The following is a 23,689-nucleotide window of genomic DNA, read 5'->3' on the forward strand; positions in this document are numbered from 1 at the left end:
AAAATAATGGGGTTTGCTATGATATTTTTAATTTTTTGACTATTAACCATTATACTTCATGCCCACTAACCTCTCAGAACCACATTCTAGTCTAGTCCCCATTCCTCCTCCCAAAATATCCCTCTACTTTCATGGCTTTTATCTTCCACTCTAGTTTCCATTTCCCTCTTTTCCTTTCCTTTCATAACTTTTTCCACCCTTAGTAGACACCATTATATTTTTTATCTTCCACCCCCAACACATCTATAAAGTGTGTCCACCTTGAACCACATATGGGAGAAAACCTTCAGTATTTGACATTATGAGTTTGAATAATTCTGCTTCTCCTGATGATCTTTAACGCTATGTTACTTCAAAAATCATAATTTCATCTTAGTACAGATAAATAAAAATTCTATTGTATACATGTACCATACCATTAATCTACTGGTGTACATCTAACTGGTTCTATATCTTAGTTATTATGAATAGTGCAGCAATAAACACTCTCCACACTCCCATGCCCACCTATACCACCCCGTTTCCCCATTCCCTTGATGCTTCTCAGGCTTCAGAGGTTCCTCTTTTGGAAATTCTGTTTCGCTATATATCCCATTTTTAACTGGGTTGTTTGGTGTGTTGATTTCTAACTTTTTTGAGTCTGTTATAAATTTTGGATATTATTCCTCTATAAGAAATCAGTGTTGGCCAAGATCTTTGCTCACTTTGTATGCTGCTATTTTATCCTATTGATGGCATCCTTAGTCTTGCAAAACCTTTTCAGTCCCATGAGATCCCATTTATTAATTATTGCTCTTAGTGACTAAACTACTGGTGTTCTTCTGAGAAATTTGTCTCCTATGACAATGAGTTCAATGCAGTTTTTCAATTACTCTTTTCTTAGATTTAGAGTGCCCAGTTTTATGTTGATGCCTTTGATCCATTAGGACTTGATTTTGTGCAGGGTGACAGATATGGGTCTGTTTCCATGCTTCTACAAAACATGCAGAAATCGAGTTTCACCAGCACCATCTGGTGAATGTTTTTATTTTCCCTTGGATGATGTTGGTGCTTCTTTGTCAAATATCAAGTGTCTATGGATGTGTGGGTTTGTTTCTGTGGCTTTTACTCTTGTCCAATGATGAAAATGTTTGTTTCTTTGTCATGCAGCTTTTATTACTATTGCTTTGATGTACAGCTTGAAATATGAATGGTGATATCTCAAAAGGTTCTTTAATTTTACAGGATTGCTTTAGCTCCTGGATTGTTTTTTGTTTTGTTGTTTTGTTGTTGTTGTTGTTGTTTTCAGTTTTCAATATAAAGTTGAAAACGGCTCTTTCAAGATACATAAATAAATGTGTTGGAATTTTTATGGGAATTGCATGAAATCCCATAAATATGGAAGATCTTTCTATCTTCTGCCATCTTCCTCAATTTTTTTTCTTTAGTCCCTTGAAGTTCTTGCCATACAAGATATTCATTTGCTTGGTTAGAGCATATCAAGATATTTTATATTATATGTGGCTATTGTAAAGGGTGTTGTTTCTCTAATTTCTTTCTTAGCCCATATATTGTTTAGGTAAAGGGAAGCAACTGATTCTCTTTAATTGATTTTGTATCCAACCACTTTGCTAAAGGTGTTTGTCAGCTGTAGGATTTCTCTCATGGAATTTCCAGGGTCAATCATGTAAACTATCAACTCATCTGTGAATATGATACTTTGACTCCTTCTTTTCTAATATTTATCCTCTTGATCAATATTAGTTGCCTTATTGCACTAGTTAGAACTTCAGGTACTATGTTGAATAGAAAGGGAGAGAGTGGGCAGCCTTGTCTTGTCCTTGATTTTAGTGGAATTGCTTTAAGTTTCTCTCCATTTAATTTGATGTTAGCTGTTGGCTTGCTGTACATTGCCTTTATTGTGTTTAAGGTATGTGCCTTGTATTCCTTATCTCTCCAAGACTTTTAACATGAAAGGGTATTAGAATTGTCAAAGTATTTTTCAGCAGCTAATGAGATGATTATGTGAATTTTTCCTTTTATTTGCTTTATATTGTGGACTACCTTGATGGATTTTTCTATATCGAACCATTCCTGCACTGTTGGAATAAAGTCTACTTGATCATGTTGGATGATGTTTTTGATCTGTTCTTGGATTCAGTTTGTGAGTATTTTATTGAGTTTTTTTGCATCAATATTCATAAGTAAAATTGGTTTGTAATTCTCTTCCTTTCTTAAGTCTTTGATTTAGGTATCAGGATGACTGTAGCTGAATAGAATGTTTTACAGTATTACTTCTTTTTTAATTTTGTGGAATACTTTGAGGGATATTGGTATTATTTCTTCTTTGAAAGTCTGATAGAATTCTGCACTAAAACCATCTGGCCCTGGGCTTTCTTTTGGCTTGTAAACTTTTTTAAAATTATGTATTTTCCTCATTTACATTTCAAATGCTATCCTAAAAGTCCACCACACCCTCCCCCCCCCCACTCCCCTACCCACCCAATCCCACTTCTTGGCCCTGGCGTTCCCCTGTACTGAGGCATATAAAGTTTGCAAGACCAAGGGGCCTCTCTTTCCAATGATGGCCAACTATCAGAAGATGGCCTAGTCAGCCATCATTGTGAAGAGAGGCCCCTTGGTCTTGCAAACTTTATATGCCTCGGTTTGTAAACTTTTAATGAATGTTTCTATTTCTTTAGGGGTTTCAAGACAATTTATATTGTTTACTTGATATTGACAACTTTGGTAAGCAGTTTCTATGTATAAAATCATCTCTTTCATTTAGATTTCTGAATTTTGTGGAGTACCTTCTTTTGAAGTAAGACCTAGTGGTTCATTGAGTTTCTGCAGTGTCTGATGTTATGTCTTCCATTCATTTATGACTTTGTTAGTCTTTATGCTTTTTGGTTAGTTTGGCTAAGTGTTTGTCTATCTTGTTGATTTTCTCAAAGAATCAGCTTTTGGGGTTCTTTGCTCTTTGTATTGTTCTCTTTGTTTCTGATTAATTGATTTCAGCCCTGAGTTTGATTATTCCTTGCTGTTTACTGCTCTTAAGTGTGTTTCCTTCTCTTTTCATTCTAGAGCTTTCAGGTGTGCTCAGTTGCAATACAAGATCTCTCCAATTTCTTTATGAAGGCACTTAATTATCTAAATTAATTCCTCTTAGCCAAGCCCTCTAGCACTGATTTAATTCTGTCCCATAAGTTTTGGTATGTTGTGCCTTCATTTTTATTGAATTCTAGGACGTTGAATTTCTTACTTTATGTTCTTGCTGTACCAGTTATCATTTCATAGAGAGCTGTTCAGCTGCCATGAGTCTGTAGGCTTTCTGTTGTTTCTGTTTTTGTTGAAGTACAGTTTTAACCCATGATATCTTAATAGATACAAGGAGATACTTCAGTTTTCTTGAATCTGTTGATGATTCCTTTGTTACAAGAGTGTATGATCAATTTTAGAGAAGGTTCCTTGAAATCCTGAGAAGATGTATTTTTATGTGCTGTGGGGTAAAGCTCTGTAGATATCTAGTCCACTTGATTTAATACTTCTTTTTTTTTTTTCATTGTTTTTCCTTTTAGTTTCTGTCTCCTTGACCTATCCATTAGTTAGAGTGGCGTTTTGAGTCTGCTGCAATTAATGTGTGGCGTTCTGTGTGCTGTTTAAGCTTTAACAATGTTTGCTTTATGAATGTAGTTGTCCTTACATTTGAGGCATTTATGTTCAGAATTGAGATGTAATCTTTGTGGAATATGAAGTATTCTTTCCCATCTCTTTTGATTAATTTTGGTTGAATATCTACTTTATTGCTTTATTAGATTTTAAAATAGCTACTCTAGCTTCCTGGTTTACTTGGAAAACTTTTTTCTAGCCTGTTACTCTAAGGTAATATCTATCTTTGTTTCTGAGGTGTATTTCTTGTATCCAGCAGAATGATGGATCCTGTTTTTGCTTTCATTCTGTTAGCTGTGTCCCTTTATTGGGGGAACTGAGACCATTTAGAGAAATGTTGAGAAATATTAATGAACAAAGATTGTGAATTCCTGATACTTTGAGGTTGGTGGTGGTTCTGTGAGTGTGTCTCCTTCTTTTACTTTTTTTTTTTTTTTGATGTTTTTGTTTTTGTTTTGTTTTGTTTTGTTTTGCTGGTGTGAATTAGTTATTTCTTGTAATTTCTTCTGGGTAGTTAACCTCCCTCAGAATTTTTCTTATAGTATTTTCTTTAGGCTGGAGTTTAGATACATATTTCTTTAAATTTGTTTATAGTCATCTCTTTCTTTTGGTTGGAGAGGTTTTCTTCTATGATTTTGTTGAAATTATTTTCTGTTCCTTAAAGCCAGGACTCTTCACCTTCTTCTATTCCTATTATTTTAGTTAAACTTTTTTTTTCCCATGTCACAGATTTTCTGGATGATTTGTGTCAGTTTCTTTTTTTTTTTTTAGATTTAACATTTTATTTGACTGATGTGTCAATATCTTCCATCATATTTTCTACATCTACAATTCTCTCTTCCATCTCGTTTCTCTCAGTGATGGTTGCGTCTGTTGTCCTGTTCTCTTTCTTAGTTTTCCATCTTCAGGTTTCCTTCAGATTATGTTTTCATTATTGTTTCTATTTCCATTTTCAGGTCTTGAACACTTTTATTCATTTCCTTCACCCATTTAATCATATTTCTCTGTATTTCTTTAAGGGATCCATTAGTTTCCCCTGTAAAGGCTTCTACCTGTTTAATTTTATCTTTCTGTTTCTTTGAGGGGGTTATTCATGTTTTTCTTTAAAGATATCTATTGCACTTATGAGGTTAGATATATAGCTATTTCCTTGCTTTGGTTGCACTAGGATATACATGGCTTGCAGAAGTGGAATAGTTTTGCTCTGATGGCGCCATGTTGCCCTGGCTCTCATTCGTCTTCTTAAGCTTCCCTTAGCCATCTGTTTCTCCATGGATGTTCCTGGTATGGTAGGTATCTAGATTGTAAACCTAATCTGGATGTATCCCATGCAGCAGGCCTCCTGTGGGAAGCCTTGGTCTAGATGTTTTTGGTGTAGTGGTCAGGAAGCTTTTCAGGGCAGCTGGGCATGCCTTGGTGGGATGGACAAGGAAATGGGGAGGAAGGGATCTAACCTAGATATTCCTTCTTAGGTGATCCTGATGGAGGCCAGATGAACAGTGGCCAAACTGGGTAGCCACTTTCTAAAACCCCATTTTTTTATTCAAGTAAAGGATCAAATATTATATACACTTTTATACAAATGACCTCTCCACTCTAAATATACTCAATAGATATGTTTTTTATTTTAAAATTTGTGTTTCTGGACACATTTAATTACCTTGAGGCATCTGAAAATTATCTGGCACCTTTCAAAGACTTTGCACAGTATAATGAAAATTTACCAGTAATATAACAAAGTAAACTTCCAAGTGAATTAACTGGTTTCTGGGGGAAAAGACAGAGAGCATCTACTACTAATTAATTACTTAAGTGATATGGATATTTGAAAGATAAACATCAACAGTTATCATTTTTACAAAAGAGAATCTTTTTTTCATTACCATGTTCTATTATCTTCCATAAAACATGGCATTATCATGTTTTATGCAAAGGTAGTTGGAGGTTTAACTCCCCCCTCCCCCACCCACACACACATTGTCTCACTAAAGACTATGAGTGTGGACCTGTGGTTACATGGTACTCGGTGGTTTGAGGTGAGTAGGAACATAACACAAATACTTCCTAACCTCATTTTAAACACGTGGTCAAAATGGACTCAGAATTACCCAGAATTACTCAAAATTGCCACTTGGGCCAGCAGCTCCTCATTTGCTTATTGGTTTGTTTGCAACTCATTATTTGTATCAAAATTGTCTGTTTTCTTGAAAATGCCATCCTGCCAAATCCCCATCCAATAGACTTTTTTACTCTGTACAATTTGACAGCCAAGTGAAAACTTCTGTGGGATAATAAAGTTTTCCTTAAAGCCAATTTGGGTTCTCGGGTACACATCTAGGTTGGGTGGTTTATAAACATCAAAGATTTACCACTTATTCTTCCTGTGATGACATCAGGAAATGTGGTGTTTGATAAGAATGCTTGTTCACTGTTTCATAAATTTACCATTTTAGATGTGCTTACATGTACTAAGTGTGGACAGCCAGATCTCTAGGATATTCTTTTTTATGTCATCCTAATAATGACATTGTTGTAACAATATAACCGCTTCCTAAGAATGCCATTTTTAATACTATCACATTGAGGATTATATCAAAGCATCTAAGTTAGGTAAGGATACAAGTATTCATAAATTCAAATTTATACAGCAAATTCTAAATTGTCTCAACCATTTGTCCATGAAGTACATAGCCATCTAGATGATTATATATGATCATTATATGTGCATATGTGTGTGTGTGACTTTGAATAATATTTTGAAATATAGAATATGAAAATAAACATTTCCCATTGGCCTGGAAATATAGATAATTATTTTTAAATGTTCAAAGCAAGCAAGAATCCATTTCATGTCAATTAAATATCAGAAGATCCACCAGAAATGGTATAAATAAAACCTCAGTAAATTGACTTGTTACAGTTCTTACTCTTTGTTCTTCACATTGTGTCATTAGGAACTTGATTTTCTTAAGGAAACTATAACATCATATCCATTCCCAGGAGTCCACCAGCTCCTGAAGACCAACTAGTGCATAATTCTACTTGAAAGAGCAAGCATAGCCCTGTATGAGCTGTGTCTATAAGTATCCCACTATTTATTACAAGTCTTTATGCTACGATCTACACATTATTTTCCTCTCTCTTTTGTCTTGCACTGCCTCTAACCTTCTTAACAAGTGAGTGAGAACTATAAATTCTTCCTACTATACTTTTTCTATTTCTTTTCTCTATCTAATAATTCTATTTCCCAATCCAGACCTTGTTAGTCTAATGTTCAAATTATTGAAATAGTGTTTAATGTGGCTACTGTGTTCCTTCAGGTAATGAAATGGTGACTTCTTGAAAAACTACCACTGTAAAATGTAGATATTGACAAAAGAAGTAAGAACAGAACTCCAAAGATGTCCCAGCCATTAATAATCTAACAATTAATGCTCTATATAGTGTGACCTCTTCTTTCTTCTATCTGCAATGTTGTGTAGTGCACAGATTCACACAAACTTCACAGTACCAACTTTTTACAAGGACTAGACTTAAAATAGGTGTCATTGTTAGTTCTTAGAATTTTTTGTTTTAGGATGACTTTGTCTCTTTATATATCCACTTGAGGATAATTTTTCTCAGCTTTCCTATCCTGTAAATTTTATTCCTTTGGCCCTATTTAAAAACCTACACTGCAAAGAGAGGCCCATTGGACTTGCAAACTGTATATGCCCCAGTACAGGGGAACCCCAGGGCCAAAACGGGGGAGTGGGTGGGTAGTGGATTGGGGGGGTGGGTATGGCGAACTTTTGGGATAGCATTGAAAATGTAAATGAGGAAAATACCTAATAAAAATAAAATTAAATAAAAAAAAACCTATCTTCCCTACCCGTTGCTATATTTTTCCTGCTTTCTATCATAGAGAGAATCCGCCTTTATTTGAATTCCAAATACCAAAACTGTTTTCTCATTTTTTTTAAATTTAGCAACATACAATTCTTTCATAAATTTTAACCCCTTTGTTGTCATTCAGTTGTGATGTATACTTATTTTATCCCTAGACATAAGATGGAACTTCTTGACAGAAACTAGCTTATCTTTAAAAATGTTCACACATGAGAATAAGCTCATTGAAAATCTGAACAAGTAGACTAATTGAAAGAGAAATTTCAAAGCTACTCCAAATCCCATTGGTGTTTAAGTGAAGGCTTGAGAAATTCAGGGAAACATATAAAGAAAATTTACCCCTTATAGATGATGACACTAATGTTCTGAAAATACTTATGTAAGAGTCTATGGTGATGAGACATGATCCCTTCAAACACTTATATCTTACTCTTTGAAATCTGTGCTAGCTTGGCCAAAACTACCGTGAAGACTTAAATGAGTGTGGTAAGAATCTTAAAGTGGAGGTGACATCTCTCATGAATTATTTGATGGGACAAGCAAAATGATGGTTGTGGTTTTCTCATTTGCAAGATGAGAAAATTTTGTAACCACGAAGGCAGATGTTGCTGTGCTGTGTCCATAAGATACCTTTCTGTTCCTTATTTTTGTAATGTTAAAGTACTAGTTTTTAAAAAGCTCAATGTTTAAATCCTCAAAAATATTTCATGCGTTTTGATAGGGAAAATAGTGTATTGGTTTCAGTAGTTAGAAGTGACAAAGGAAGGTTCTCCCTCTGCAGCCCCTGGAGAGCTATAGTCTCTAATAAGGTCTCAGTATCCACCTACTTGGATTTGAGGCAGTTAAATCTCCTTTATGAAGTGTGAGAGCATGCACTGATATGGCTTTAACTAGTCAAGTTCCTAGTTCTTTATTTTAGCTTATATATGGAAATAATATAGGAGTTAAGAAGAAAAATGTCAGAAGCCATTGGGGGAGTGACCATAAACATCACATCAAATTAGAAAAGAGGCCTAATACACTAAGTCTTTGTGAATGGTAGAACCACCATCTATCACTTCAAAAATATTGCCCATCCTATTGTGTTATTTCTTTATAACAGTAGTCATTTTCAGTGACAAATGTTCATGAAAAAGTATCTCTTAGCATATTAAGTGGGCCTCATTATGTGATTTTCAAATATTTATATGATTGTATTCCCTGCTCTTCTCACTCCCACCAAAAATATTCCCACACATAATCTATATGAAGTGCAATGTTTTAAATAAGTTACATCTTTGAGTTTATTCTTTGTACCCTTTCATTCCTTATGTCAGTATTGCAAAAATATCATCTTTTTAAAAGTTTAGTTATGCTTCGTATTCAAATTCTAAACAGTTCATCTATGAATTTTGATAAGAACAGAAGATATGGAAAAGGGAGAATGGGAACAATACAAGAGGAGAGTCAGACTAAGCTTGCCTGAAAAGACAGATTGGGCGAAGGCTTTTTGTGAAATGATGATACCAGAGTATGTCAAGGCATGCAACAGAACAAAAGAAACATTCTGTTAATATACAAAATTCGAGGATATCCCCATAATAATCCCAAGCTTTAATTCATTACATTTTTATAAGACAATCTAAAGCAGTATACTTATATGGAAAAATATGGAAAAACATATGTACCCTTGTATGGATTTGGTTAATTGATTACTAGACCTTTTGAAAAACTATTTTTATGAACTAAAATGCTGTATTGTTATGGAGAAGATAATTTACATGCAGCCTCAGCCTTGTTTAATAAGAGTTTTCTACAATGCGCATTCACTTAACAAGACTTGCACCTCTCATAACTCATACTTCACAAGTGGAAACTTAAGGGTTCTTTGGAGAGTCACTTGTGTTAGTTGGTGTTTTGCTTGAGCAAACATTTAAGGAGTGTTTCCTGAAGTGAATACAGGTGTAAGACTAAGGCAGACTCATGAAGGAACATTTGACTGAAGCAGACGCAGGAGAAGGTGTGTTCTGATCATACAAGCACATGAAAGGACAAGTGATGAAGTTTCATGTATAATGTCATGATTATGTTAGTCCGCCTTACATTGCATAGTTGAGCTGCATTTGTTGAGACTCCATGGAGAGTTTTTTGGAAGCAGCAAAAAAACTTCTGGTGGTGTGCTAAAGTTTCTTGCTTGAACTTCTTCCCTGGTTTACGTCAGTGATGGATTGTGTTGTGTAAGTATAAGTTGAAATAAATCTTCCTCCCAAGTTGCTTTGCTTTGGGTCATGGCATTACACACACACACACACACACACACACACACACACACACACACACACACAGCATATGTATATATTATTAGAAAAAACGTATATGCATACGGTACCTTTCAGCCTTACACTAAAGCCTGAATCAGGTCACACCTCCCTAGAGGTAGGTAATGTCCATACATACTCCCAGAATTAAACAGTCTGTGCTGTGACTTCCACCTCTAAGTTTATGGTGATTTTTCCTCCACATACCCTGTCACATACACTATCCTGAATGAAATCATGCGGTATGAAACTCCCTGCTATCCTTAAAAGGGTATATAAAATCAAACCTTTCCTTTGGTCTTAGTGTTCTATCACAACAAAGAGACATCATAGACACAGAAACTTATGCAAAGGAAAACATTTAATTGGGGCTGGCTTATAGTTCAGAGGTTTAGTCCATTATTGGGAAGGATGGCTCTGGAGACAAAGCTGAGACTTCTACATCTGCATCCACAAGCAACAAGAAGAGAAGAGAGAACCACTAGACCTGGCATGGACTTCTAAAGCCTCAAAAGACCACCACCAGAGACACTTCTTCCAATAACAAGTCTATATATCTGTCTGTCTCTCTGTCTATCTATCTATCTATGTATCTATCTATCTATCTATCTATCTATCTATCTATCTATCTATTTTCTATCTATCTATCTATCTTCTACCCTTCTTTCATTTGATATTAAATCTCCATATATAGCATTGTTTTAGAATAATCTTTCCCAGATGTAGCTGCCTCTTGTGAGACTATGCCGGGGCCTAGCAAACACAGAAGTGGATGCTCACAGTCAGCTAATGGATGGATCACAGGGCTCCCAATGGAGGAGCTAGAGAAAGTACCCAAGGAGCTAAAGGGATCTGCAACCCTATAGGTGGAACAACATTATGAACTAACCAGTACCCGGGAGCTCTTGACTCTAGCTGCATATGTATCAAAAGATGGCCTAGTCGCCCATCACTGGAAAGAGAGGCCCATTGGACTTGCAAACTTTATATGCCCCAGTACAGGGGAACGCCAGGGCCAAAAAGGGGGAGTGGGTGGGTAGGGGAGTGGGGGTGGGTGGGTATGGGGGACTTTTGGTATAGCATTGGAAATGTAAATGAGCTAAATACCTAATAAAAAATTAAAAAAAAAGAATAATCTTTCACTACACCTGAAGTCGCAGTCATGGAGTTGAAGCTCATTCATTCTAATAAACATTATTACAGAGAATATTGCATCAACTTCTTTTGAAGACCATTTGCTGTTCACATTTTTATGACAATATCTTGCTTTGCTATGTTCCTAACCAATGAAAGAGTCTGAAGTGAGTGAGTGTGTGGGTGCATGTGTGTGGGTGCGTGTGTGTGTGTGTGTGTGTGTGTGTGTGTACATAAGATCTCCCATTACTCAATACTATCCTACCCATAGATTCATATTACTTCTTCTGCAAATAATATTTTAAAAAATAATGAAACTTTGAAAGAAAGAAGAAAAAGTAGTATCAAGAAAAAATTGTCCATTCTGGTCTAGATAGCAAATAGTAGGGTAGCTAGGGGTGCATAAAAAGATCGTGTTTCAAAAATTTACTTTTTTATTAATGATGATAGTTTTAATTTATTACAGAAATTACACATAACAAATACACAGAGAACAGGGTTGGAGGGAGTTTAAATAGGGTCAAACTATTTTTATTCCTAGATGCTTATATGATATGTTCAGTTTATCACAAAAGCACAGTGGTTTGGCTAAAACTGGACACTTGAAATTTTGAGATTATAAAATTCAGGTCTCTGACTTGGCTCTGAGTCTTATATATCAATAGTCAAGATTTTGAGTGATGCTATGGTTCCGTCTATGGATTACTTTTTAAGCTTCCTAGTTACTGTCAAAATCTGCATTCTTGTAAGCATAAGGCTGAGCGCATTGTTCTTTCTTTGCTTTGAAGACTTCTGCAAGGTACAGAAGTTCAGTTGAGTTCCCTGCCATGGGCCCTCCTCCAAGCAACCAACTCATCCACAAGCAGTAGAAACTTCTCTGTTGTCTAGTTTGAGGTCTTACATAACATCTTACATAACACCATCTGGGAGTCACTTTTCTGTCATGATCACAACCTCATACACAGGGGAAGAACTTTATATAGGACAGTGCACCAGAGCATAGGAACATTGTGCCATCTGTACATTGTACTACACCCACAATCAAGGAACATCTGCAAATTCAAGGAGACCTACTTGGCAAAATGGATGAGGAAAGATTTTCAATTAGACTTAACTTTCCTACTTAAAATCATTAATCCTGCAGTAACAAAATATGGATATATTTAAGCCATTTAAAGGAAATAAAGTATTGAGAGTGTACCCATTTTGCTATCAATTTTATTAAAAATGGGAGGCTTTAATAGCCATCTAGGGTGACAACATAAAAATTGGTCTAAGTGTTTATTCGTTTAATGTTTGTGGCTTATTGTATTATCTCATACTCTTGTTCTGTTTTCTACAAAGAGAAGTCAAGTATTTCAAAGACAGGGATTTCACTCTGGTATAGGAAGCAATTATTGGACTAATAGTAGCTCCTTCTTCAGTTGCCAGAAAGTACCAACTGGGAAAACAGTCTTGGTACTGTCATTGGGAGAGTAAGATTTTACACAAGAATTTCTAGTGGAAATTTTAAGGTAGGATGCAACCAAATAGAATTTTGCCTGGATTTACCATAGATGATTTCTAGTATTCAGGTATTTGATATTATAGCTTGCATAGGTGAATTCTATTATCCTAACTTGAATACAGCTCCCAAATATAAGGCATCTATATTCCTTGTTTCAGAAAAAGAAACCAAGGCTTTTCTTTCACTGTATCTATAGCTCTGGAAAGTAATGTACTCAAAGCTCCATGAGTGTTTAGCTTTCCAAAGACCTCGATTTCCCTCTTTGCCAATAACAGAGAGTACATAAATGATGTCAGCCTGTGGTAAGTAGAAAATAATCTGTCTAGTAAAGCATGTTCACAAAGACCCAATGAAAAAACATAAGGGGATGTCGGTGTCCCTTCTCTTTCACAAAATGAAGTGGGAATGATCCTGCACATAGCCTACTGGGGAGAACAAATAAGACAATTTGCTGGACATACAAAAAGAAACATCATGTTATATAAAGTACATTAGGAGGAGCAATAGTTACAATTTCACAAGTGATGTTGAAAATAAGATGAGGTCATTGCATTAATGCACACACCAACATCCTGCTTTTGTATGTGCACAAACACATATGTATATGCAGGCGTGGGTATATGTGTATGTGCATTTGTGTGAGCATGCACACTCATCCTTCTGGATGCTAGGCATCAGTCATGGACAAAATTATTTCCTTTGAAAAGTCATCCATCTTGATTTTTAAAACAGGGTCTCTTCTCAGGGATCTGGGCTTCTCCAATTAAGGAAACCTAATTGGTTAGTCAGCCCTGTGATCTGTCTGTCTCCTCCTCTTCTGCAATGGCACTACAAGTGTACATCACCACTCTTGGCTTTGTATGAACCTCACTTTCCATGCTGATACACCAAGCACCTTACAGATAGAGCCTGTATTCTATCACCAAACTTGTTTTTAGTGATAGAATTTTAGAATAATAAAGTTGTAATACATTGCAGGTGTTCTCTAAGTATGTAAGGCCCCCTTAAGGATCATAGTTGGGAGCCAAATATGTTATAGTCTCCTCTACACAAAAAACTTGGCTGACTGTCTATACTTGAAACTTGAATTAGAGATTAGAAAAAATTATCACCTGAGGAAATCTCTACTGAACAGTTTCACTGAGGAGCTCCAAACCATTTTGCTTATTTCAAAATAGTCAAAAATACAGAGAAAGGCGTCAAAATTACAGAGAAAGGTAGAGAGAAACATAGACAAATAAAATGTTTTAAGAAATAAATTTTAACTTGCTAAAAGCCTACATTTTATTGGTAAACAATCTTTAGTTTTTATTTTTCTGTATTTTTTCTGACAAATGTGAGTGTTTTATATTTATTACAACAGGAAGATAAGGGTGGTGTTATTGTAGTATAATTTTGTAGTATTTGTGTATCTTTTAATCTAGAGAGTGAAGCAATGGACATGATATATGGACAACCCTCAGGCTTTGACATTTTATAGTAAATATAATTACAAAGAATGTAACAAAAATAATTTATGAAATAGAACCTAAAGAAAAGGAAGTTGCAACTTGTGTAGTAAAGCTAATTCCTATGTACCATATCTGATATTCCTCTAAAAATAAAAATTAAAAAATAATAACAAAAAACCTTTGTGACAGTACAAAGCCAGCAGATGGCGCCCAGCTCCTGAGCAGTTTGCTGAAGACACGCAGGATATAACAAATTTCTAGCCTTTGCAGCTTGTGCTGTTAGAACCAAGCTTCTCTTCAGCTGCTTAGGCTAAAGATTTAAGAGAAAAGTGAAAAAGACCACACACACAAACACACACAAACACACACACACACACGTGTATATATATATATAGTATATGGACTTGTAATATTTTTATAATAAGTATTTTTATCTAGAGTGCTAAACACACACAAATGTATATTATATGTGTGTGCTTAATTGAATACATACACACACACACACACACACACACACACACATATATTCATGAATTTCTGGTGATACAGTTGTGTAGAGGTCACCCTTGATCTTATTATTACCACTTACCTGTGTTCTGTAAGGAAATTCTACCAAACTAGTTACTGTTAACAAGTTGGAGTTTTCATTTACACCGTGTTTTGCAGTTAGTGTGCTCTGGGGTGATTGGGCATTTGTTTGCATCACCCAAAGGAGTTAACAGAAGAATGACATATTTATAAAACACACACACACACACACACACACACAAACACAAACACACACACAGACACACACACACACACAGACACACACACACACAGACACACACACACATACATATATATCAAGGATTTTAAAGAAGTTATTTAAAAAATATGGTGCCATTTTGTTTGTTTAAGGAAATTACTTCAGGTACAGGAGTTCTTCTAACATCAAGAAAATATCTTAATGTCAAGTAATGTACCTAGTCATAGTAAAAAACCAAACCACCTTTAGCAGATGAATCTAACTCTTTTGGGTGATGCAAACAAATGCCCAAAATCCCCAGACCACACTAATTGCAAACCACAGTGTGACTAAAAAAAAAAATCCAGCTTGTTAACACCAACTAGTTTTGTAGGATTTTCAAATAGAACACAGGGATAATAATAAGATCAAGTGTGACCTCTAAACAACTGTATCACCAGAGAATCCCACTTCATCATGGGTGGTGATTTTCCAGAAGACTCATCGTGGAGTACCACTTTCAACCCTTCAGTTCTTATATACTGTAGCATCTCTGAGATTACAGACAGCTGGGAGAGGATGTAACAGCTGGAATCCTAGACAAGAATCTTTAGACCATTTCTAGCATGAGTAATAGCTGCATTGTTAGTGACACATCCCTGCTTATTACCGTATTGTTCTGTTCCCGTTGCCATGGCTGCAGAAACCAAGTGTGGCATGGCATCCATTTATGCCCACAGGGAAACAGTCAATAAAGCAGTCACTCCAGGCTGTGCATAGTCTCCCAAGGCTCCTTTTGTCTATGTGTCAGTATCTTCTAAAGACACACGCCATTTTGGATTAAGCCCCCCCCCCAACACTGATATGACCTTATCTTAACCATCAACTACAGGTTTAATCACATGTCTAAAAGCTATTACATCTAAAAAAAAAACATAATATGAAGGACACATGTTGTTTTAGAGGATCAATTCAGTACCTATCTTGATACACAAGAATGTGGATGAAACTCTATGATCTTCTATAAAGGTGGAAGTTGCTCTCCCCATAGAGAAAGAACTGATGATTGACAAGATTTGTAGGTGTAGACACCATGCAGCACCAAGAGATTACACCATCGTGAAAGACTTGGCTATATTCTTCATAAACAAGGCAATGAAGACTACATAGGATAACACTCAGAGTCTTGCTGGGTGCTTCTGGAACTTGACAAGTGACCTGACTCACAGCTGACGATGTTGATCTGTGCCAACTGAAATGAAGGGACTGGACTGTTCTGCCTGTGGTCATCATTTCTCAGAGCTTCTTGGGCCTTAAAATATTAATTGGCTCCCTTGTTACTATGGGAAGATATGATTCATAATGGGAAACTCTAAAAAACCACAAATGATACCTGCACTTTGATTCTATCATACTGGAAAAGATAAAGGAGTTACAATCAGAAAGTCCGAGTAAGAACATTGACTGTCTGGCATGAGAATTGAGAGTAGGCAGAAACAATGATTTTCAGGGGTTTTCAGGGTAATTTAAACTTCAGCTGTGAAACCTAAAGCAAATTAAATTTTAAAATGAGGATAAAATTTGATACCACATCACATTCAGAGTTTTGTCTAAAATTACTAAACAACACATTCTAAACTTTAGGTTGTCAAACCATAATCAATAAACTATTTTGATTATTACTATTATTTTACTACTCATGGTATGGTTTTCCCTTGGGAGTACACCAGAACACCTTCTTTCTACACGTATGCTAGGATTAAAAGATGTTGTAAGTTGAATTTTAAACACATGTATGTTTTTAACAGATTATACTCACATATGAAGATTTGAATTTTTATATTGTTCCTTTCCATTAATTGATATATACTGATAAAAATGTAAAGCTAATTGTACAATAAAAGCAACTGGAAATTTAATAGTCTAGAGTATATGGCGAATTGAACATGGAGTTCCTTATACATAAAGATTCCATTACTGTTTAGTTCTTATTTGCTCCTGACTGATAGAAGAAAAACAACACATAGATAATTGGCTCCTTGTCATCTTAGCTTAATTAAAATGAATGAACTTTAGCTAAATGCTTATTAAAATCAATTTAGGCAATGGAAAACAGAAAACATGCTAAATCAGCAATTTCTATAACTTAGCTCTAATTCTAATAAGTACTGATTATTACTAGTAAAAACTTTTGGTTGGTGTAGCGGGAAATATTAAAAAAAAAACAAAAACAAAAACAACAACTCCCCCCCCCCCCATACACACACACACAACCGGCAGCCTTCCCACGCTCCTGCCACCAGCAACTCTCTCTAGCTAGCCCTCGCTGTGTCTGAATGCTGAGTTCCCAGTTCTGGCTCACTTGTTTCTGGAGCCACTAGTTCCTTTTCCACCATAAACCCATGTAGTCAGCAGTCCCACATTCCAGTAACCAAATAGAACCACTAACCTAGTGGTTAGATATCAAATACCCAGTAACCCTGTAAAATCAGAAGTCGTTTGTTTGTTTGTTTGTTTGTTTGTTTGTTTGTTTGTTTTGAGACAGGGTTTCTCTGTATAGTCCTGGCTGTCCTGGAACTCACTCTGTAGACCAGGCTGGCCTCGAACTCAGAAATTCACCTGCCTCTGCCTCCCTAACCCTGTGCTGGGATTAAGGGCGTGCACTACCACGCTCGGCTAAAATCAGAAGTCTTAACGCTTATAGTTAACTAGTCAGATTTATATATCAATAAATTCTGAATACATAAGATACCTGAACAATAATATCAAGCCAATTAATAATGGTACAAGCTGCCCACCTATATTAGACAAATTATCTCAATATTCTAACCTTTATAATATCATAACTACTTGTAGCGGGCTAAAGCCACAGTGGGTCACTCCTGCCTCCATCTTGGCCTCCTTCCTTCTCCCAAGATGCTCTTTGTCTCTGTAACCCTTAGCTCAACCTTCCTTTCCCTGTCCAATCACAGGCCTCCTGCTGCCCTAATATTATTGGAGAGAGAAAATCGAGAAAATCTTGCAACAGATTGGCAATTAGAAAAAGAGGACGTTGTCGTACGTGTGTGTGTGTGTGTGTGTGTGTGTGTGTGTGTGTGTGTATAAGAATGTATAATAAGATTTCTAATATTTTAGATATATTTTCTAATGAAGGAAATATATCTCACCAACATCTGTGATAGGAAAAGTTAAAGCGTTTTGTTGTTGTGTAGGCTGGAGATAGTATATCTTGTAATGTGGCTCAATATATAAAAGTTTCAGCTACAGTAATGAGGGTCCAGAACTTAAAACTCTAAATAGCAACTGACATCAACTATGGAATCTTGAGACACCCAAAAGTCAATAGTCCTAAGAGACTGTGGCTTTGTAGGAAATATAGTAGGAGATTCAAGTTTGTGTCAAAAGTCAAGCATGCTTTGAGTGTAGAATATGAAGCAGTCAGGAAAGTCTATCTGAAGGAACCATAGTGGAGAAGAGCCTGAAGAAAAAGGTCTTGTGACAGGTCCAAATTGGGATCCAGTTCAGGGAGAGGCCCTCAGGCCTGACACTATTACTGATGCTACGGTGTGCTTACAAACAGGGGCCTATCATGACTGCTCAACATGCAGCTGAAAGAGTCAGATGCAGATATTTACACTGAACCAAAGCACAGAAGCTAGTAAACCCTATGGTTGAATTAGGCAAAAGCTGGAAGAAACTAAGGAGGAAGGCATCCCTGTAGGGGGATCAGCAGTCTCAACTAACCTGGATCTCTGAGATCTCTGACACTGGGCCATCAACCAAGCAGTTTACGCCAGCTGATATGAGACTCCAACGCATGTACAGTAGAGGACTGCCATGTCCGGATTCAGTTAGAGAAAATATGCCTAACCCTTGAGAGACTTGGGGCCCCATGGAGTGCGGAGGTCTGGTGATATGGGGAATGGGGGGCAACTCCTTGAAGACAGGGCAAGGCGATTTGAGATGTAGAATGTTTGGAGAGTGGACTGGGAGGGGGATAAAGTTTGAACTGTAAATAAAGATTAAATAATAAATATAAATAACATAAATATCATAAGTAACATAAACAAATCCATTTTATCAGTTCTGGTCTTCTAGAACACTGGTTCTTAAACTATAGGTTGTGACCCCTTTGGTGGTTGAATGATCTTCTTTGCAGGACACTTATGGTCATCAGAAAACATAGTAATTTACATTATGATTCATAAAAGTATCAATAATTACAGTTAAGGAGTAGCAACAAAAATAATTTTATTGTATTTTGTGGCATGTTTTTAATGTCACTGCAACGTGAGAAGCTGTATTAAAGTGTCACAGAATTAGGACTGAGAACTATTGCTCTAGAGAACCCTGGCTAGAGCTATGCTTTACTTCAAGTTCTGGGAAGCAACCATAGATAATAGTAGTGGCTTAGATTATTTTGGGAGTCTTTTGGAAAATTCTGAACAACAAACACAGAGGAAGGTTTCCCAGGCCTGACTCTGAGATTTCTGTTAGATAGTCTATGGCTCTTGAAGGGAGCCATTGTGGTATAACTCTCCATTTCTCTGTCTCTGTCTATCTCTTTGTTTATTATATAGTATGCTCCCTTACATTTTTTCAAACATTCTTAGTGCTAGTTAATTTTTTCTCTTCTCCCTCTTATTTCACTCCCATTGTTCATCCCTAGCTAAAGAACTCACGTTTTTGCTTCATAGCTCCTGTGTCCTACTGGTCACTCTATCTCCTTCTCCCCTGAGTTTGCATGTTGTAGAAACTACTTTACATTAGCACTGCAGGAAAGAAATGTCTGCTTTGCAGAATATTCTGTAGTACAGGCTTAGTGTGGTAATGAGTAAAATAAATTTCTCTAAACTTTACTTTCTGTAGATTCATAAATTTTTACAGTTCCTATTTTCTGAATATAATTTCTGTGTTATTTTTCTTTTCCTGTTTCTCTGGCTACTTGTGACTTTTTCATAAACATGATGAACATGAAAAAGTTAAAAAATATAGAAATGTACATTTGAAATTTTATGTACATTATAAAATATATAAAATTAATTTAACATCACATACTTTTCATATATTTATATTTTATGTAGAATTTATTAGATTCAAGAAAAAATTTTGTTTTCATTGGTAAATGTAAGAAGGTTTTAGATTCACCATAGACCTTGAAAGGTTTCTCATACTCTAAGTGATTTTTCTCTTAAGTACAGGCAACTGGTTTTACTTTTAAATAATTTAAATGATTTTAAATAACTTGTAATTTTACATATTTATATAAACTATTTTGATCATGTTCTCTCCTTATTCGTTCCTAGGTTGTTATCTACCTCATATTTTTCTAGAACCATTGTTTAATCCAACACATCCCCACCTTTCAGGTTTTTTTTAAATTATAAAACTTACTGAGATTAAATAAAAATTGTTTGTATATGTATGACTGTGAGGTTATTGCTACATCAAGGCCAACTTGCCAGTGACTATACCACTGAAGAAAGATAACCCTTCTTCAATGGACATTAGCTATAAATAGCTATGGGGTCTAATTTGTCCTCACAACAGTCATTCTGGAAAATTGATGGACATTATTTTGTGCATGGTTTGTGTAGGTAACCATATCTGCCTTGAGTTTATGGATATAATAACCATTTCATATTAATAGTGCAGTGCTTACTTCATCTACTTATACCCTGGGTCTTACACTCTCTCTGTCTCCTCTTCCACGATGTTCCTTGAGTCTTTTGGAGTAAGGAACAGACTACAGTTATATTTTCCTAAGTCAATAATGGTCACTTATTCTCTAATTATTTACTAATTATGAGATTTTTATTAACTTATAACTGCTGTGCAAGTTTCTCTGGCTAAGAGCACAAACAAAATCTATAGGTATAAGCATAAATATATACTGTTGGTTTCCTCTTTAGGGACAGTGATTTTCTGAGAGTTATGGACCAGATTTGACTTCATCTGTGGAATGTATCCCAAATCCCAAATTAAAGTTATTGGTTATCCCATAAAAATCATGAGATTATTGTACAAATGTGCACATTTGCCTGCTAGGTCAATATTGTAGACTTCAAGGTCCATTGCAGAGTAACTCTATTGATTGAAATCTCTATCAGCCTCCTTCATGGTACCCTCCAGAACTATGAAAGCTAACCAACAGGAAGGAAACTTTTAGCTGTGTTCTAGATTAATTTCTCTGTTTTGCAATCAAACTATGGATTGTCTTCAGCAAAAGAATCTTATCATCAAATTCTGATGGGCAACAAAGAGCAACAACAATGCCCTGTATTGTTGTGGAGGCCGCTTTGGCTTCTCTGATGGGCAACTCATGGGACGGTAGCCTATGCCTCACATTGGCCTTTTAAAATATCACATGGTTTCAGGCAGAAACATTATCCACCCATACAATTCAATTTGTTTTATTCTAATTTTGAAAATTAACCTACAAGTTAATGGGTGTCTGGGATTTCCATATGTCCTTCATTTTGTTCAAGCTTTCCCAACTCTCTCATCTCCCCAATTTAAAATAATGCCAATTTATTGTAAATGTAATAATTGCTTGATTGTTTGTGAGTACTATAACTTGAGTTTAGACCCCATACATGTTAGTCAAATGCTCTTCCATTAATTACATCCTCTAACTCTACAGTATTTTAAAGACTAAATGTTCAGCCTCTAGTTTACAGCTCCAAATTGTTTTGGTTCATACAAAATTCATTTCATTGCCTCAGAATTCTTTAGAAAACCAAAACCTCTAAATTGACCTCTCTAATTATACTCCACCTGACATCTAAATTTAAAAAAAAAATCTACAGAATTGTGGAGTGTGCTGATCATAGACAAAAGAAGAAAACTAAGTTTACAGTTATTCCCATAATACACCTCATGAAACATTAATAGTTAATTTTTATATGATGTTTATTGCCACCAACACAAAATTATAAAATTCATAGTTTCAGTTTGAATTTCCAGTGAACCAACAATCTGCATTGGAATTTCCTGGGTATTTTGAAAAGAATTGTTTTATCTAGATTAGCCAAAATCATAGATGAAGGAGAATTATAGTCTATGTAAGGGTACGGTTTTTGGGACCTTGAAAAGACAATTATCCTACAGTTATATGTCTGCTGAAAACATAAGTAAAATTCACAAGATGTCCTTAAACTTCTAAATAAATGATCATTCAGATGTAGAGAGTTGGTGATAAGGGGAAAGGACAGTTCTCAGGGGCCCTCATCTGTCTGCAGACTTCCATATGAACATACGCGTGCTTCATAAACCTGTGTCCATAGGAAAACAAGGCCAGCACATGAACGTTTACTGATGTTTGTTAAATCAAAGCTTCACTCCAGTCTTCCCTGGGAGATGATGTTCTTGTATTTGTTTGTTAAACAAAATGTCAACAAGATGATGCAGCTTTGGCAAGACCATCAGAGAGGATTTGAAACCACATGGCTAGGATACAGACGTTTCCAGAGACACCTCTGCTAAAGAGTGTGTTTTCTCAACCAGATATAATTTTATTAGCTCAATTTCTATTTCTCAGGTGTTTTCTTATACTGCTGACAAAGAAATCCGAACTGACGACTTGTGCCTGGATGTATCCAGACTCAGTGGCCCTGTAATCATGCTAAAATGCCACCACATGAGAGGAAATCAGCTGTGGGAATATGACGCTGAGGTAGGATATTTTCTATGACTTATTCCTCCCTGAATACGTACGCTCAGTTATTTCCTCTAAAAAATAAAGCCAAAGCTTAAATGTATTTTTTGCACAACTATATGTAGATAGCATTAGACTGGTATATCATATAAAAAGTTAGATTTTTGTCAAACTAGTCTATTGTTATGAAAATAATTTTATATGGTTAATTTTTTGATCTTCCTTTATATTTCCAATGTAAAATATGCAAATTATGCTTCCATGATATGTATGTATAGATATCTACAAAGAGGAAAATATTGAAATATGTTTGTATTTTTAAATCTTGCAATTATGGTATCTGGTATTTATGATTCTCAATCTAACATTTAAAAGACCCAATAAGACTAACAGGAGGATACTTTCAGAAAGAATATTAGAAGGGATCTATTTCTATTTAATATAGTGAATGATTGGTAGAGTTGAATTCACTAATTAGGGATATGCATACATATATACATATATGTCTGAGCAATCCCTTCTCAGCATATCATACCCTTATGATGGAGAGCAAGGTAACAAAACAATACAACATAGCACTGAAAATTTAGTTAGACTATGTGCAAATATTAGTTCAGCCATCAGATGGAGCTGATAAAAAAGAAATATGTTCTCTACTGAAGGACAAGCCTCAGAAATGCCTTAATTTCTTTTCATTCTCTCGCTTAAGCAAGATGAATTGGTCATTGTGTCACATCTTAGACATCATTAAATGGCAACTGATACAATCACAAGAAAAGCTATACTTTATCCTTGTGAGATAAAAAAATATCATAGAGGTAAAGACACTCTACAATGCAGCTACTAACAAAAGCCCAACATTAGTTTAAAGAAATATTAGGTCTCCATATCTCTAATACTGTTGTTTTAACAAGTCCTTGTAAAAACACATTTTGTGTACAATTTAATCTCCAATATTTTGTGGACTCATATTGAATAAAAAAATCAATTCTTACAGAATTAAATGTATGTGCAGGGCTAACAGGGGGACTAAATTTTGCACTCTGTCAGGCTCTGAGGGCACCAGATATTTTTCTGTGACATAAAGGCAAGCATCTTGAAACCACCAGTGTTGTGTTAACATTGTATCTCTGCTGACATCTTTCCTTATCTGGCCTCCATTGTGTTTTCCTGAACTATGGTCTGTTATTACCACCCTTTGTGTTAAGTCTCCTGAAGACCATCTCCCTATTAAATACAAGCATGGAACCTGGACGTCAAATAAAAATTCCCTCTTCTATGAAGAAAAGAACAGAAAAAAACATAAGTACTGTGAAAAGTATCTTTTTTAAAAATGAATGGTTGTATTGTTGTTACTCAATTTATTTCCAATCCATAAAA

The 23,689-nt window shown here is 35.6% G+C and overlaps 1 protein-coding gene across 7 annotated transcripts in view; it reads left to right on the plus strand.

Annotated features, from left to right (window-relative positions):
• Galnt13 (polypeptide N-acetylgalactosaminyltransferase 13) overlaps positions 1–23,689 on the plus strand; it is a 682,099-nt gene that overhangs the window by 640,160 nt on the left and 18,250 nt on the right. For all 7 annotated transcript variants that reach the window (XM_006498088.4, XM_006498091.3, XM_006498092.3 and 4 more), the window contains one exon: positions 22,193–22,327. In XM_006498088.4, coding sequence (XP_006498151.1) covers positions 22,193–22,327 — 135 coding nt within the window. The remainder of the gene's footprint in view (positions 1–22,192; positions 22,328–23,689) is intronic.

The sequence above is a fragment of the Mus musculus genome, chromosome 2, assembly GCF_000001635.26.
Source record: "Mus musculus strain C57BL/6J chromosome 2, GRCm38.p6 C57BL/6J".
Lineage (NCBI taxonomy): Eukaryota > Metazoa > Chordata > Mammalia > Rodentia > Muridae > Mus > Mus musculus.